General features: G+C 42.0%; 1 protein-coding gene across 1 annotated transcript in view; it reads left to right on the forward strand.

Annotated features, from left to right (window-relative positions):
- csmd3b (CUB and Sushi multiple domains 3b) overlaps positions 1 to 17283 on the forward strand; it is a 388634-nt gene that overhangs the window by 218939 nt on the left and 152412 nt on the right. The window contains 1 exon segment of the mRNA XM_048229290.1: positions 11830 to 12012. Coding sequence (XP_048085247.1) covers positions 11830 to 12012 — 183 coding nt within the window.

The following is a 17283-nucleotide window of genomic DNA, read 5'->3' on the forward strand; positions in this document are numbered from 1 at the left end:
TGGTGTAACAAACCGATGGTGGGCCCAGGTGCAAGTGCTACGCTGGCCCCATACCGACTTACTTTGGCCCAGGATGAATTAGCTCTAATACATGCAATACACATTAAGGGTGACTTCAATTGTTTAAGCAAAGGGCCTGAGGCACCGAAGTAGTTTAGTAGTTACAGATTACAATTTCAAATAAAAAACACATGACTACATAGGATCCATTACGTGTGAAAACATTAAAAATAATTTTATTAACAGCCTGCAGGCCAGGGTGATCTAATATTACTGCATTAACATCAACTCACATGGAATTATGGGAACACTCAATGCACCTCTTCAACCCTCTGCTGAAACTGCAAGCGTAGATTGCTTGCTTATAAACTCGCACTGCGCAGAAACAAAACTTAATGTAGCCTAACTTATTTAACTGTGCAGAAACCAAATAAAATCATTCATATGCATACAATCCCCAATATGCATGAATTAGGCCATTAGAAGAAGGCCATCTTACGAGCCTTTCACAGTAAAATCACAACGATGTTCCCAATATTTAATGCTCTGGCTCTCGTATTTTCAATGGACAGGATAGCTAACACACTGAGCCTCCCCTGCCCCATGCTGCTCCTTAGGTCGTTCTTAATAAGTTTGAGTTTGGAAAAAGATCGCTCAGCTGTTGCCACAGTCACAGACAATGTCAGAAACATGAGAGCAGTACACCCTTTCCCCTTGCTCTTTACGCTCCTGCCGCTTCTTGCAGCCGCTCTCGTGTTTGAAGGGCATTTTGGTCGGAACGATGACTGAAATGTGCAGCCACCATCCATTCAAAAAATCACAACAAATCACTTAGCCTACCCAGAAATCCTTGCTGCATCTCAGTAGAAAGAAAGATACTCTGGCAAAACAGTATGACGACAAAGAAAGATGGTAATTTGATTTAGCCGATTTTATTTGATAGTTTGATTCTTAATGGTGAAGTTCTAAGAAAAAAGGAGGCAGGGCGGGGGTAACGACGGCCCCGGGAGGTCACGGGCCCTGGTGCGACTGCACTTGCTGCACCTACTATTGTTATGCCACTGGTCTGCATAAGAATGAAATTTAATGCCATGTTTCCTAATTTCTGAGCCTAGAGGAAGCATATAGAGAGAAAATAACAGGGGCCCTAGTACTGAGCCTTGAGGCACCCCATATTTTACCATAGTCTGGGTAGACAGTTTCAATTGTGAACCTGTACAAATTGTCTGCGGTTAGAAAGGTATGATCTAAACCAAGCGAGTGCTGAGTCTTTAATGCCTATTGAATGTTCAAGCCTGTGGAGTAGTATGTTATGGTCTATGGTGTCAAAGGCAGCACTGAGGTCCAGGAGGACCAATATTGATATATGTCCATTATCGGCAGCGATGAGGAGGTCATTAAAAACTTTAACTAAGGCTGATTCAGCACTGTGGTGAGCTTTGAAACCAGACTGATATAATTCTTGGATTTTATTCATATGCAAGAAGGTACCAATTTGTTTTGACACTATTTTTTCTAGTATTTTTTACAAAAAAGGGAGATTAGATATAGGCCTATAGTTGGCCAGGTTGTTAGGGTCAAGGGTAGGTTTTTTGAGGGATGGCTTAATGACAGATAACTTAAACGACTGTGGTACATGCCCTGATAGCAGTGAGTTATTTATAATCTGGAGCAAAGCATTATCCAAGAAAGGGAGGGCAGTCTTCAGAAGATAGGTAGGAATAGGATCTAGTAGACTAGTTGTAGATTTTGATGAAGAGATTGTGGAAGTAAGGTCTAATCAATAGGTGTAAATGAATTCAACGTTATTCGTCTCATCTGTGATTCAATTATGTTTTCGCTACCGTTCAGCAATGGAGTATGAATTTGGTGAGACTGATTGGTTATTAATCTTATCTCTAATTGTTTCAATTTTGTCATTGAAAAAGTTCATGAAGTCATTACTGTTTAGGCAAATAGGGATAGATTCGGTTACTTAGGTGTGGCTCTTTGTCAGGCGGGAGATTGTGGTAAAGAGAAATTTTGTATTGTTTTTGTTTTCTTCGATCAGCAAGGAATAGTAGGTTGACTTAGCTTCGTTGAGTGCTTTTTTGTAGGTGATAAGGCTATCTTTCCATGCTTGGCAAAAAACTTCCAATTTAGTGGTACGCCATTTTTGTTCAAGTTTACGCGCTGTTTGTTTGAGTGTTTTTGTCTGTGTGGTATACCATGGAGCATGCCTTACTTGTTTTCTCATTCTCTTTTTGAGTGGTGCTACTGAATCAAGGGTGAAGTGTAATGAGTTCATCACATTATCAGTTAACAAGTCGACCTCGGCTGGATTAAGGAAAGGGCCTTCTGATAGGCCTACCACATGAGTCCGGAATGGGGCAAGCGCAAGCGAAATATTTTCTAGAAAGTCTGCATTAGTTTTTTTCAGATAAGCCGTGGCTGTTAGCCTGGCGGGCCATCCTATATCATTGAAATGTATAGTCTGGCATCACCTCGCTTAATCCAAGGGGCGGGCAGAGAATTGTCTTTCAAACTGCCTAGGCATGCAATAGGCCAGCGCTACGACCATATCCGTATCCGGACGGCAAATACATCCTTCTTCGAAAGGAATGACTTAAGTGCATTGTGTTGCTCAACTTTCAAGTCCAACTTCTCCAAAGTTGACGCCAACGCCGATTCAAACAACCGCGCCTTCGCTCGGCCATAGCCACCTTCCTTGTTGTTCACCGTCGCAGGACTGTCGCGTTATCCTGTTAAGCCCGCCTTAAGACTCTCTAACAAAATAGAGCTGTGATTGAATAACATCCACGGTGTTAGCCAATAGAAATCCCTATGGTTTGATACTAGACGTACAGGCTGAGCAAATTAATTTGCCGCCGCTAGGGTGCGTCTAGATTTCTAGGCTACGCGGCTGTAGTATTCAGCTAAATTGGGTACTGCATGTTGTAATGTCATTGTAAAAGTAATTAAATGGTGGTCAGTTAAGGTCGGGTGTTGTGGCAAGATTGTTAACTGCTATATGTTTATGCCGTATGACAAGACTAGATCAATAGTATGGTTATCTCGGTGCGTGGGTGAATTAACATTTTGCCAGAACCCGACATGGTCAATTAGGGATTGAAATGCAATTGTGAGACAATCGTTCACATTATCCATATGAATATTAAAATCACCCAATATAAGTATTTTTTCTGTTTGGATAATTCCTCTAAGAATTCAGTGTAGGGGCCAGGGGGTCTGTACAATGTGACCACAGTTACAGGCTGATTAGTTTTCCAGTCTGGCAGTATTAAAAAATTGAGGACTAGAACTTCAAAAGATTTAAACTTTTGTGTGAGCTTGGGAAATGTGAGAAGACTAGATTGATAGATTTTAGCTACTCCACCTCCCCTGCTAGTGTGGCGTGGTACATGATAATTCAAATGAGAGGGAGGTGTAGACTCATTTAATGGAAGGTATTCATCTGGTTTAAGCCAGGTTTCAGTAAGGCACATAACATCTATATGATTGTCAGTAATAATTTCATTAACCAAGGCAGTTTTATTTGACAGTGATCGAATATTAAGTAAAGCAAGTGTAAGTTATGCTTTTTGGAGGAATTTGCTTAACCCGAGAAGTTTTTATCGTAATAAGATTGCTACGAATAATTCCCCTAGTGGGTCGAGTAAGAGTTGACAGTCTTGGTACAGACACCCTCTCTATTTGGCCTTGTATGCCCTGTATACCTGGGTGACTGTTAGGACGGCAGAGATCTGTGTAAGACCTTATCTCTGCTTCCTGGATATCTGGTTCGTCAGGAACTAGCCTCGGTTAAGTGACTACCGCTATGCGGTACATCTAGTTATCATTATTATTGCAATCCTTCTGTAGGCTACATGGAATGAGTTCAATAGGATGTAATGTGAAACAATGTTAAATGGCCTATTTTCAAAGCAGTTATTGTCTGCTCACACACACATACAACCTCATCCTGCTTTGAACACAGTTGTATTATATAGCATTTTAAGCACCAACAGGTTTGGGAAAAGCCTGCGCTGCACTGACCTACCGAAATAAGTTCTAATGCGCATCCGTGGGTTTGGGGTTGTCGCGCACTATGCAGAAGGTTACTCTTCAGCTGATAAGGTGTTCCAGAGAGAAGTTGCATGTTAAGTCGCTGTAGTACGTACGGTTGGCTATTTTGAGGTTTCTTTATCTGGTAAGTGAAATCTGCATTTTCCTCTCGAGTTAAACGTGTGCTTGCTTGTGCCAAGGCTATATATAGGCTGTATGTAGGCCTATTGGTGTTGTGGCGTGGCTATGTTGTAAGAATGAGAAATTGATATAACGAGGCTTATATCAGGCGAAATAGGCGAAAAAGCAGAGATAAAATAAACAACAATGCGCTTTTACTGTAGTGGAGCTTACGAGGTGGAAACGAAAGGGAAAAGGCTTTTAAGATGCCCATTTAAATTGTAACCTAATGCACTCTTGTGTGTCTTAGCATAAATACGAAATAAGGAGGAATGTGAGGAGGCTCCTATTAAATATAGGCCTACTTAACATATCACGAGAAGGCATCAATACAGTAAAGCATCAATACAGTAAAGTCAACAGTAAAGAAGCAAGACGCAAGTTAAAACTAGATGTACCGCATAGCGGTACAAAATATGACCGCCGCTCAGTCCTGTACATCCGTTCCGTGAAAATAAATCACACTTCAATTTGTCTCCATATTTTACTCCATCCCCCACTCTTGAAACTTTTGTGTATGCTTGTTTGGCATGCCTGAGTGTGTGTGTGTGGCTGCACAGAAAGTACCCTACTGGTGCTGAAAAGGTGAATAGATTGTAGAATAGCCAAAGAAGATGTAGAATTGTTATAAAACCTTTAAAATCTCTAAACAATCACAAGTAGGGCAGTTCATCACAGTTCATCCATTGCAACTGGATTGATGAAAGGTCACTTACACCTGTAGGCTACATTGTATTTGGGAAAAGCAAAAGGTATCAGCATAATGTTATTTATTTATTTATTTATTTATTTATTTATTTATTTATTTATTTATTTATTTATTTATTTTTTAAACAAAAACATCTCTGTCAGTTCCATGTCAAGTTTTCAACAGCTATCAAAAACAAAGGTCATTTTGGATGGATGGATTTTTTGTGAATGTTTCTTCTTCTACATAAGATTTTAGTCATCTTTAGTTCATGTAATACTTTTATTGTCAATGCACAAATTAAGTAACAGTAGTCTGAAACGTTATTGTTAATGAACAAATTAAGTAACAGTAGCCTAGTCTGAAACGAAATGCTGTTTTACATCTAACCAGTGGTGCAAATAACTGACATGTCCAAATGGGCCTTGATGAAATGCGTCGCTAGACTGTTCATACACATTTTAACGGGCCAAAGTTGAAGAGCTTTTGTCCGTTATTGTTATATATAGCAAATATAGGCTGATTCATGTTCCCTTGCATTGTTTAACTGAGGTCCATGGCTAGTCTGGCTTTCATCAGACCAAGCTCAATCTTTTAAGAAATCAAAAAATAAAATAGCGGGGCAGATCAGGCTGGTTCACCCAGCCTACTCCATAGGCACCGATATTGTTTAATTTTCCGATTGAGATATACACGCTCTGGCTATTCTAAATGCAAAAATGCATCAGGGAGTTATGACAAAACGGTAACTTACAAACTAGATCCTAATAGAAAGCTGTTAGCTTCCCTAAGCTACAGGTACTATTATAAGGTACGCCTATTTACAACATAAATTGTCAATAGGCTATGCTGACGGCACAAATAAAATCTCCTTTGGAAACCAATGGCTTACGCCTTTACAGTATCAAACTGTCATATCGCGGGCTAAAGTTGTAATAACATTTACGCAGCTCCATGAGTCAAGGAAAGCCGAATGAAGTAGCCACTTCTAAATGGGACCCACTACACAGTAGCTTAAGGTGTTTTGCTAAAGCAGCCATAATGAAATGAAGGTGTCATTGTTTGGATACTTCACACACACGCTTTTTAATTTCACAGACTACAACTACCAAGCTGTAATCAAAGCACATCGATTCCCTCTCACACCCTGCACGCGACTTAAAAACAAAATAAACAGGCGCCTCAGTCTCATGGTGGTGGACGAAATGAAATCTTTCCGTAAAGTCTAGTGGGGCTACATACCCACCAAATTTCATGTGCCCCGTGGTTCGGGTGTCCCGGTATCAATGACCAAAAATTCCAGGGAGTAGATGACGGGAAAATTCTTTGAATTGTGTGCATGTGTGCGTGTACAAATTATGTTTATGTGTGTGGGGGTGTGTGTGTGTGTGTGTATGTGCTTGTGTGTTTGCCTGAGATGTGTTTGTGCATGTGCATGCATGCGTACATATGTCTACTGTGTGAGTATGTGTCATAATGCGATGATTACTGTAAATGTATGTGTGTGGTATATCTGTTTATGCACATGTGTGCACATGGAATGGGTTAACATGACCCCTAGAGGCAAACATAATGGAAAAATTGGTCATCCTAGGCCCTACAGTTCTCAAGATATTCACATAGAACTGTGTCTGCCCTACCCTCCTTTCGGGGGTCCAGTCCAGCTGGGGGGGGGAGGGGACAGATCAAAACGAAGAATGACGGTTCCATGCTATCCATGTGGGGTACATGCCCACCAAGTTTTGTGTACCCCGGTCTTTCAGTGTCCCGAATCCTTGTTGGTGTACGCCACTAAATGTACACATAAATTATTTTATTGTAAGGCCCCCATGAACGAAAAGTACACAGAACTTGGCATGCATTCGAGGGTGTCATAATGATCCTACACTTTTTAATTTCGTGCAGTTTTGACCTTGTCAGCCAGAGATATTGTGATGAAAACACCTCATTTTTTGCTTTTAATTTTTAACTAGGTGGCGCTTATACATGTAATAAGTGGTAATGGGATGGGCTGACATGCCCCTTAAGACCAACATACATAAAAAAAGGTGGACCTCCTAGGCCCTACGGTTCTCGAGATATTCACAGAAAACTGTCTCCGGCCACCTACAGGCCAGTTGGTGTATAGTAACATAAATTAATTTATTGTGTGGCCCCCCATGAACAGAATTCCACAAAACTTGGCGTGCATACAGAGGGTGTCATAATGATCCTACACTTCCAATTTCGTGCAGTTTTGACTATGTTAGGTCACAGATACCTTCAATTACAACACCTCATTTTTACTTTTTTGTGTTTAACTAGGTGGCGCTATACATGAAATGAGTGGTTATGGAATGGGTTGACATGGCCCCTTGAGATCAACATACAAAAAAAAGGTGGTCCTCCTAAACCTTACGGTTCTCGAGATATTCACAGAAAACTGTGTCTGCCCTACCCTCCTTTCGGGGGGTGCAGTCCAGCGTGGGGGCTACAGATCAAAACGAAAACGATGGTTCCATGCTATCCATATGGGGTTACATGCCCACTGTTTTGTCTACCCCCGGTCTTTCAGTGCCCCGGGAATCATTGACGGAAATTTGGACATGCGCGAAAAAAAAAAAAAAAAAAAAAAAATCTGACTAAACCTATATGACCGCGCCAAGCGCTTGGCGTCATAATAATAGACACCCCTTCAGGAAAAGCGATATAGGCTATGGGAAATATTGGGAAAAGTTGTTAATGAAGATGACAGTAGTACAAGTTATTTATGGTCTAGGCCTACTTCTTGCGAAGCCATTTAAAAGGGCAGCCTGCAGGAATAAATGTAATGGCACAGACTACACAGCCATATGTATATATATGTATAGGTTCGCGCATGCATAAAAGTTACCTTAGTTCGTTGTGTTTGTGACTTTAAACAGTGGATGTGCTTTAGTAAAGCTTTGTGATTCATTCAGTATTATAAATCAGTTCTTACGCTAACGTTTTGACCAGCAATGTATCTGTCTTGCCTACCTTGCCTCATCCATTTCTGTTTTCGAAAGAAAGATGTATGTCCATGGCCTTCAAATCTTATCCTAGTGTTCTAATCCTTGGTGGTTGCGTGCGTGCTTGCGCTATTATTCTCATTCTCTCTCCTGCGCAAGCATTATGTCCTGCATGCCTATTGCGTGTAGTAGCCTACTGCATAAAGTTTCTCAAAGAAATTAGTTTGTTTTACAGAAATGGCCTACTGTCACACTGCATGCAAGCTATAACCAAAAGCACACATTTTGTAAATAAGCGGGTCGGATCGCGGGTCGGGTATAATTTTGTCCTAATTAAAGGGACACCAGGCAAGCCTGATGCTTTTTCTCTACGAAACTCCCCCTCGCTCGGTCTGAAGCTCTTTTCCTTTTCTTTGCATCTTCCGTCAAGGGTTTTCGCTGCTTCTTCACGGCTCTGCCATTATACACACGTTTGCAACAATCGCCTGCTTTTCGTTAGCCTCCCTCTGTGCTGTGGATGCAGGATGGAAACTGAAACTGCTTCGGTCGCCGGGTACGATACACTGAACTTGCAAGCGAGATATTCTTACTACAGGCAGTAGGGGCGGGCGAGAGTCTTCATTCGCCCTGTAATGAGTCATTTAACCATACCGACTTACGAAGATGAGTAAATAACACGAAAACGTTGCCTGGTGTCCCTTTAAATATTAGCGGTCCGAGTTGCGGTCGGGTTGATTAAAATATCGACCGTGGGCCGCATGTGACCAAACCCGCGCAACACTGGTGTGTGTGTGTGTGTGTGTTTCTGTTTGTGTGTGTGTGCCCTGTTCATCTGTGCATACACATTTGCATAGTCGTTAAGGGCAAAACCTCCACGAGAAAAAAAAGACTGCTCATTCGTTCTTCCCGCTTATAAATCACGATAAATGTGACTTAATCACTGTAGGTATCATGCCGACACCATATTTCAAATGTTCCGAACAAGCTAATCTCTCCGTCATTTGAACATGAAAGATGAGTCTGGTTTTGTGGTCAGATTCCAGGTTCCCATTAGCCAGGCGTTTACGGCGATATCTTTTTGTCCTTTCGCTCGGCTGATTCATCTTCTGTCAGCGTTTTACACCAGGGACTGGCTTTTACATCATTCTGACATAATGGCATATTTTATTTGACAATTCTAGCTGAAGGTCGTTTTTCTCACTAGTTCCGGTCAGGTCAGGCTGCTAGGAGATATGGGACTGAGATCATTAGTGGGAAGGGCACAGGGAAAAGTTACGTTGATTTGGGTTTTGGTGATGTTATTAAATTAGCTCAATTATTTTGGCAAGTTATTAAATATGCAGAAACGGAGCTGAGCTGGGTCTTGGTGTCCCTCAAACAGTTAAACTTGCAACACAATAAGAAGGTGTATTTTCCATGAAAATATACTTTTTTATGAAATATATATATATATATATATAGGTAATAATCAGCTTACTTTGAATGTTGGTGCATGTGATAAGACACACCACATCTTTTACGTATATTCAGTACGCTTTCATATGCTTGATAAAAAGCACTCACAGTTATTCCCTCCAAGGATGCTCCTGTTTTAGAACATGATCTCAGCCTACAGTGAGTGCGTGCTGCGTTTGATTCATGAAGCAGTTGTAGCGGCATGCGAGTGAACGTCCACATGCAACGGGAGCGCCTTAACTCGCTCACTTCGCCTTGGTGCGGAACCCCAGAGAAAACTCCGGCCTTGACGGCTTTAGTACCTTCAGAGGCCATTAGTGGGGTATGTAGATCTCTGATGAGGTCGCAAACTTAATATGCATTTTATGAGGCGAGATGACAGCTACGGCAAGCCCCAAGGGTCATTAATGAGTTGCCAGTGCGCGCCTCCATTCAAGATGTGCACGTGCGATGGGCAATTTCAGTTTTACCTCCATAAGCAGAATATTATTCGTCGTTTTCATATCAGTGGTGGTGGAGTTTCTACTTATCTTGTCTTGATTGCTGTTCCATGTGAAAATGGTGCTTGTGGTCTTTGCTGTGGAGCATGGCAATAGGATGGAGGGATGTCTTTGAAAGGGCACCGATCGTGTCTCATTGTGCCGTGCAAATGAGCAGCCTCGCAGGATGTGGTGAGCAAAGACTTCTAAGTACTTATTTTAAGAATCCTATGTTTAATGGGAAAAAGCTAAAGGCCCCAAGCCAATTGACTTGCCCATTTCATTGTCTGTAGTCAGGCTGTGGCAGTGGTTTTGATAAATAAAGTTCTTCTTTTAGTTTGGCTTTAGGGCAGCTTCAGACCAATGCTACCTATCTTATCTGATTGGATGCAAATCATTAGGAGAAGCTGAGTTTATTTCTAATGAGGCCCTTTTTCCTTTTTCAGAAGGAGAGTGTTATACATTAGAGATGGATCAAGAATATCAAAAAATGCGCACACACACACACAGAGAGAGAGAGAGACACACACACACACATGCACACATGCCTGACCCAGTTTGCATTTGCATGCTCATTGATTACAACCGGTTTAGAGACAATTTATAGATCAGATGTCGTATGGATGTCTTTTTATATCATACCCTAAAGCTGGGTAGACATGCAGGCATTCTAAACAGTCAGAAAAACACATGTCTTCCTTGGTCCATAATCTCTCCATTGTCGCGGCGCTGCTTCGCTGTAGTCGAAACTATGCCAACCAACACAATAGCTTTTCAGACCAGAGGTAAACCAATGGCTGCACAACTGAATTGTTCAGGCAGTCACTACAGCCCTGCTTTTATCCAACTCCCCATGGGCTAGCGCTTCACAAACCTACAGTTTTTAATGCGCCATTGTCCTGCATTATTCGCATGCCGGCCGCTCTCCAAAGCAGTTGGTGTGTCTCCCCCGCCCCCTTAATGCTGTAAAATACAAAGCTGTAAACATATCCTACCCTCTCTCATGCACACGCACACACACATACTCACACTCACACGCATACTTCTCTGAGCCCTACACACACACACACACACACACACACACACACACACTCACACATTCTGGATTGAGCAGCGAGGTGCCACGCTGTGGGGACCCATAAAGAGAGTGTCATGTCGGAAATTAATGCAATATATCACGCTTCCGCAAGCGGCTTCCATTACACCTGCGTCTGAAATCCCGCCCAGCGTGGGCCTACATTGATTCTGCTCTAAATATAATTTAGTGGAGTTTTCTTGCCCCCATCGCATCCCCACTCTCCATTCACCTACCCACCTCCCCCCTCACTGCTGTTCCTGCTTCCACCAGTCTCGTCTCACCAGGGGTCAGGGTTCAGCACCGGCCGGCTGCTTCCGCGTCTCAGGAAGATGTATGGTCGGTGCTGGGGTCTTCTCCAACCTGGCCCCTGGTGCGCTCCAACCATGCGAGGCAGCTGGGAATCCAGTACTTCCCAGGGCTACGTGACCCCACTTGAGGCTTCTCCAGGGCTTTGTGTGTGTGTGTGTGTGTGTGTGTGTGTGTGTGTGTGTGTGTGTGTGTGCGGTGTGTGTGCGTACGTGTGTGTGCGAGCATGTGTGTTTGTGTCTCTGGGGGTAATGCATGAGACCTTGTGTAGGGCACAAGATACCCCACTCAACCCCATCTCCTTCTCCTGTTGGACTTATCAGAGCATGCCTGCCCAGCAGGGCCTTCACCATTGTTCTGGGTTTATCTCCTCCCATATCCACGGTAGACTGTCAAGCATAAGTATGAAGTATGATGGCCCATTGGTAGTGTCATCACATTTTCTGGTGTTTGCCTCAATAACACATTCCCAAGCAAGAAAGAGAATTGTAGATGTTACACTTGCAAGTACGTGTCTTAGAATGCAAGTGTAACCCCCTCTCCTTGGCCTACATACTGTGCCACGCTTTGAGTTGCATTGTGGAGAGATCACCATGCTGCTCTGTTTAAGTCTCTGTCCTTCCTCCACAGAAATCGACAAGGAGAGCTGTGGGGATCCAGGGACGCCTTTGTACGGCATTCGGGAGGGCGATGGCTTCTCCAACGGGAATGTGCTTCGCTTCGAGTGCCAGTTTGGCTTCGAGCTGATTGGTGAGAAGACCATCTCCTGCCAGGACAACAACCAGTGGTCTGCCAACGTCCCCATGTGCATCTGTAAGTTTTCCATGCTGTTGCGACAAATCCGTTTTCTTGTGTGAAAGATGATGCACAAATGATCTGATGCATACTTTTAGGTATAGGTTTGGCATTGCAGAAATCTGTCCTTGCTTTAACAGTGGTTATTCCTCAACATTAAGACTTATTTTTGACAAAAATGGTTCCTCCCTCCCTCTCTCTCTCTACCCATCTCTCTTTCACTCTCTCTCACTTTGTAATAAGCAGACTTCATTTATGTGAATTCTGTTTCACACAAAATGTAATTTATGTTCCACCATATCCCCAGATATAGTCACAGAGTCTTATTTAATTCTACTCACAGACATGTGCTAGTGTTCAAGATATTGTCTGATGTAACGTTTTACATGCTATATAGCGATGGAGTAATACCTCTTTATTTTTGGGGGGAAATTGATATTTGCTCGAGGCAGTTCTAAAAGTATTATAAATGTATTTGTCATTGCACCGACTAGAAAATGTCACGCAATACAATCACCTTTCCTTCAGCAGTACTAAGCTTGAGTCATGTATGCTGTAGAATTGCTTTTAAATTACTCCAGCTAATTTCCCTTTCTCCAGAAACACGGCGTTTCAAAGAATGACGCAGAGAGACAGATTTTATAAGGGGATGCAAGATCATTTGCTAGTGAATGAAAGTTTAAGAAAAGGCTATGTTAAACCCTCTAATGCTAAGATCATTCACATGTTATTGTACTAATACAACTTTTTGTTGTATTTGGGGGCCAAGCAGCGAAGCTGCGAGGACCTCATTGTGTTTCTACGTTTTCCTATTGTTATTATGACCGGCGTCCAAAGCCGCGTCATATAGGTTTAGTCAGATTTTTTTTTTTCTTTTTTTTTTTTTTTTTTTTTTTTTTGTCCAAATTTCCGTCAATGATTCCCGACACTGAAAGACCGGGTAGACAAAACTTGGTGGGCATGTAACCCCATATGGATAGCATGGAACCATCGTTTTTCGTTTTGATCTGTAGCCCCCACGCTGGACTGCACCCCCCGAAAGGAGGGTAGGGCAGACACAGTTTTCTGTGAATATCTCGAGAACCGTAAGGTTTAGGAGGACCACCTTTTTTTGTATGTTGATCTCAAGGGGCCATGTCAACCCATTCCATAACCACTAATTTCATGTATAGCGCCACCTAGTTAAACACAAAAAAGTAAAAATGAGGTGTTGTAATTGTAGGTATCTGTGACCTAACATAGTCAAAACTGCACGAAATTGGAAGTGTAGGATCATTTTGACACCTTCTGAATGCACGCCAAGTTTAGTGGAATTTTGTTCATGGGGCCACAATATAAATTAATTTATATTACTATACACCAACTGGCCTGTAGGTGGCCGGAGACAGTTTTCTGTGAATATCTCGAGAACCGTAGGGCCTAGGGGTCCACCTTTTTTTGTATGTTGGTCTTAAGGGGCATGTCAACCCATCCCATTACCACTTATTTCATGTATAGCGCCACCTAGTTAAAAATTAAAAAAGCAAAAAATTAGGTGTTTTCATCTCAATATCTCTGGCTGACAAGGTCAAAACTGCACGAAATTAAAAGTGTAGGATCATTATGACACCCTCTGAATGCATGCCAAGTTTTGTGTACTTTCGTTCATGGGGGGGCCTTACAATAAAATAATTTATGTGTACATTTAGTGACGACACCAACAAGGATTCCCGGACACTGAAAAGACCGGGTACACAAACTTGGTGGGCATGTACCCCACATGGATAGCATGGAACCGCTATTTTTCGCTTTTCATCTGCAGCCCCCGCTGGACTGGACCCCGAAAGGAGGGTAGGGCAGACACAGTTCTCTGTGAATCTTTTATGGTATGTTGGTCTCAAGGGCCCACATCAACCTGGCTCATAATCACCATTTGTGATTTGCCCCGGTAAAAAAAAATGAAAATCAGTAGGATTAAAAGAAAGCCAAAATAAATATTCATCATCATCATCATGGCTGCATTTTCAGTATTGGTCGTTTATCGCTTTGTCCACTAGATGGCGCATCGTTGCAGTGAGGCGTAATTTGTTGGAAGTTAAAAGTGGGTTGGGAAAAAAACAATGGGCGCTTCATACAAGGACTGTATTTTAATGCAGCTTAACATCTAATAAGGATAGGGCGATGTTCACATGAAGTGTAATTCCCATTTCTTCTTGAAGCGAAATAAATCTGAGGATGTTTATCGGACATGCTTGGTTTTACTGCAGGTACGTTAATCTTGTAATATCAATAAGGACCTAGGTAATGTTACCAAGTAGCTTGGTTGAGTGATGGAGGCATTTGATTTATTGCATTTGTAGAAAACTATAAATGCGTTATACCAAGCAAATGTATAGCAGCACCGTTTGTATCTTTCGACTGTCATTTATTGCAACGTGCTACAAAATCATTCTGTGCAATGGAAGATTTACCAACGTTACAACCGGTCTGATACAGTTTTGCCTATACATGCGTGAGACTGAGACGCCTGTTTATTTTGTTTTTTGCCAGTCGTGCAGGGTGTGAGAGGGAATCGATGTGCTTTGATTACAGCTTGGTAGTTGTAGTCTGTGAAATTAAAAAGCACGCGGTGTGTGAAGTATCCAAACAATGACACCTTCATTTCATTATGGCTGCTTTAGCAAAACACCTTAAGCTACTGTGTAGTGGGTCCCATTTAGAAGTGGCTACTTCATTCGCTTTCCTTGACTCATGGAGCTGCGTGAATGTTATTACAACTTTTCGCCACGATATGACCGTTTAAGTCCGCTTGATACTGTAAGGCGAAGCCATTGGTTTCCAAAGGAGATTTTATTTGTTGTCCGTAGCATAGCCTATTGACAATTTATGTTGTCATTAGGCCTACCTTATAATCCTACCTGTAGCTTAGGGAAGCTAACAACTTTCTATTAGGATCTAGTTTGTTAGTTACCGTTTTTGTCATAACTCCCTGATGCATTTTGCATTTAGAATAGCCAGAGCGTGAAGGCTATATCTCAATCGAAAATTAAACAATATCGGGTGCCTATGGACTAGGCTGGGTGAACCCAGCCTGATCTGCCCGCTATTTATTTTTTGATTTCTTAAAAGATTGAGCTTGGTCTGATGAAAGCCAGACTAGCCATGGACCTCAGTTAAACAATGCAAGGGAACATGAATCAGCCTATTTTGCACTAACAATAACGGACAAAAAGCTCTTCAACTTTGGCCCGTTAAAATGTGTATGAACAGTCTAGCTGACGCATTTCATCAAGGCCCATTTGGACATGTCAGTTATTTGCACCACTGGTTAGATGTAAAACAGCATTTCGTTTCAGACTAGGCTACTGTTACTTAATTTGTGCATTAACAATAACGTTTCAGACTACTGTTACTTAATTTGTGCATTGACAATAAAGTATTACATGAACTAAAGATGACTAAAATCTTATGTAGAAGAAGAAACATTCACAAAAATCCATCCATCCAAAATGACCTTTGTTTTTGATAGCTGTTGAAAACGGCATGGAACTGACAGAGATGGTTTTTGTTTATAAATACATAAAAAAATAAATAAATAAATAACATTATGCTGATACCTTTTGCTTTTCCCAAATACAATGTAGCCTACAGGTGTAAAGTGACCTTTCATCAATCCAGTTGCAATGGATGAACTGTGATGAACTGCCCTACTTGTGATTGTTTAGAGATTTTAAAGGTTTATAACAATTCTACATCTTCTTTGGCTATTCTACAATCTATTCACCTTTTCAGCACCAGTAGGTACTTTCTGTGCAGCCAAGACACACACACTCAGGCATGCCAAATAAGCATACACAAAAAGTTTCAAGAGTGGGGGATGGAGTAAAATATGGAGACAAATTGAAGTGTGATTTATTTTTCAAGAACGGATGTACAGGACTGACTGGCGGTCATATTTTTGTACCGCTATGCGGTACATCTAGTTATTATATGCAATGGGAGTCTATGGCAGCCCATAGAACCGTATGGTAAAGGTTGGAAAATTTGGCACACTGATTGGGGACGGTCCCATGATTCATGTCACCAAGTTTCATGTCGGGCAACTCGAACCCTCTATGCCACCAACAGGCCAAAGTTGGACGTGCGCTCATGCACGTAACTTTTGACCTGTTGGTCCGATTTTCAGAAGTCAGGTATTGTTGGAATCCTTGGACCAAGCCGAGTTCAACGCACCCTATGACGTCATTTTCCGCCATGATGGATTTTCCGCCATTTTGGATTTCATCATCATTAAAATGTATCAGGGGTCACATACTTTCTCTGATTCCCACCAAATTTGACACAGATCATCTTCAGACCAAGCCTCACAAAGTTATCACTTTTTGTCTTCGAAGTATTACCGTTCGCCCGTAAAAGCCAATCAAAATTTGCGCCGCGGCCGCCAAACAGGAAGTGAGCTCATATCTCAGCAACCCTTGCATGTATCAAAACCAAACTTGGTACATTGACTCATGACCCCATCAGGAGGACCCTCAAGAAATTGTGTGACCTTTGACCTCTAGGGGGCGCTGTAATTCACAAACATGCCTTTTGGCCTGTAGCTGCTGCTGTGCTTAGAATTAAATTGTACTAGTGGTGTCTGGTAATACTGTGAAAGGTCCTTAGGTCAACTGAGGGCAACTTGTCACATCAATATAATTTATTCGGCCGCCATATTTGATTTGATCAAAAACACCAACAATTTTGCACAGGTCACAAATATCATCTGATCTTCACCAAAATTGGCACAGACCATCTTCAGACCATGCCTTGGCACTTCATTTATTTCTGTAACAATTGATAGAAGCGTTCGCCCGTCACATCCAATCGAAATTTGTGGCGAAGCCGCCAAACAGGAAGTGAGCTCATATCTCAGCAATCGTTGCATGTATCAAAACCAAACTTGGTACATGGACTCATGACCCCATCAGGTGAATGCCGAAGAAATTTTGTGACCTTTGACCTCTATGGTCACTGCAATTAGCAAAAATGCATTTTGCCTTGTAACTTTTGACGTGCTAGACGTGAAACTTGCTTTGACAGCTTATGGCCATACGTCTGATTGCAGCATTGAGCTAACAGCATTTTGTTGCCATGGTTACTCCGGCCTATCTGCTTGGCCCCCTCATTGCTGTATGCTATATTTATATATATTATACACATGTCTTTTTTTGCCCATACACCCCCACACACACACACACACACACACACACCATCCAGTAGTGTTTCAATAGAGGCAGCACAGTCCCTATTTTTAGCTGTAGGTGTCTC

This window comes from Alosa alosa, chromosome 20, assembly GCF_017589495.1.
Source record: "Alosa alosa isolate M-15738 ecotype Scorff River chromosome 20, AALO_Geno_1.1, whole genome shotgun sequence".
NCBI lineage: Eukaryota > Metazoa > Chordata > Actinopteri > Clupeiformes > Clupeidae > Alosa > Alosa alosa.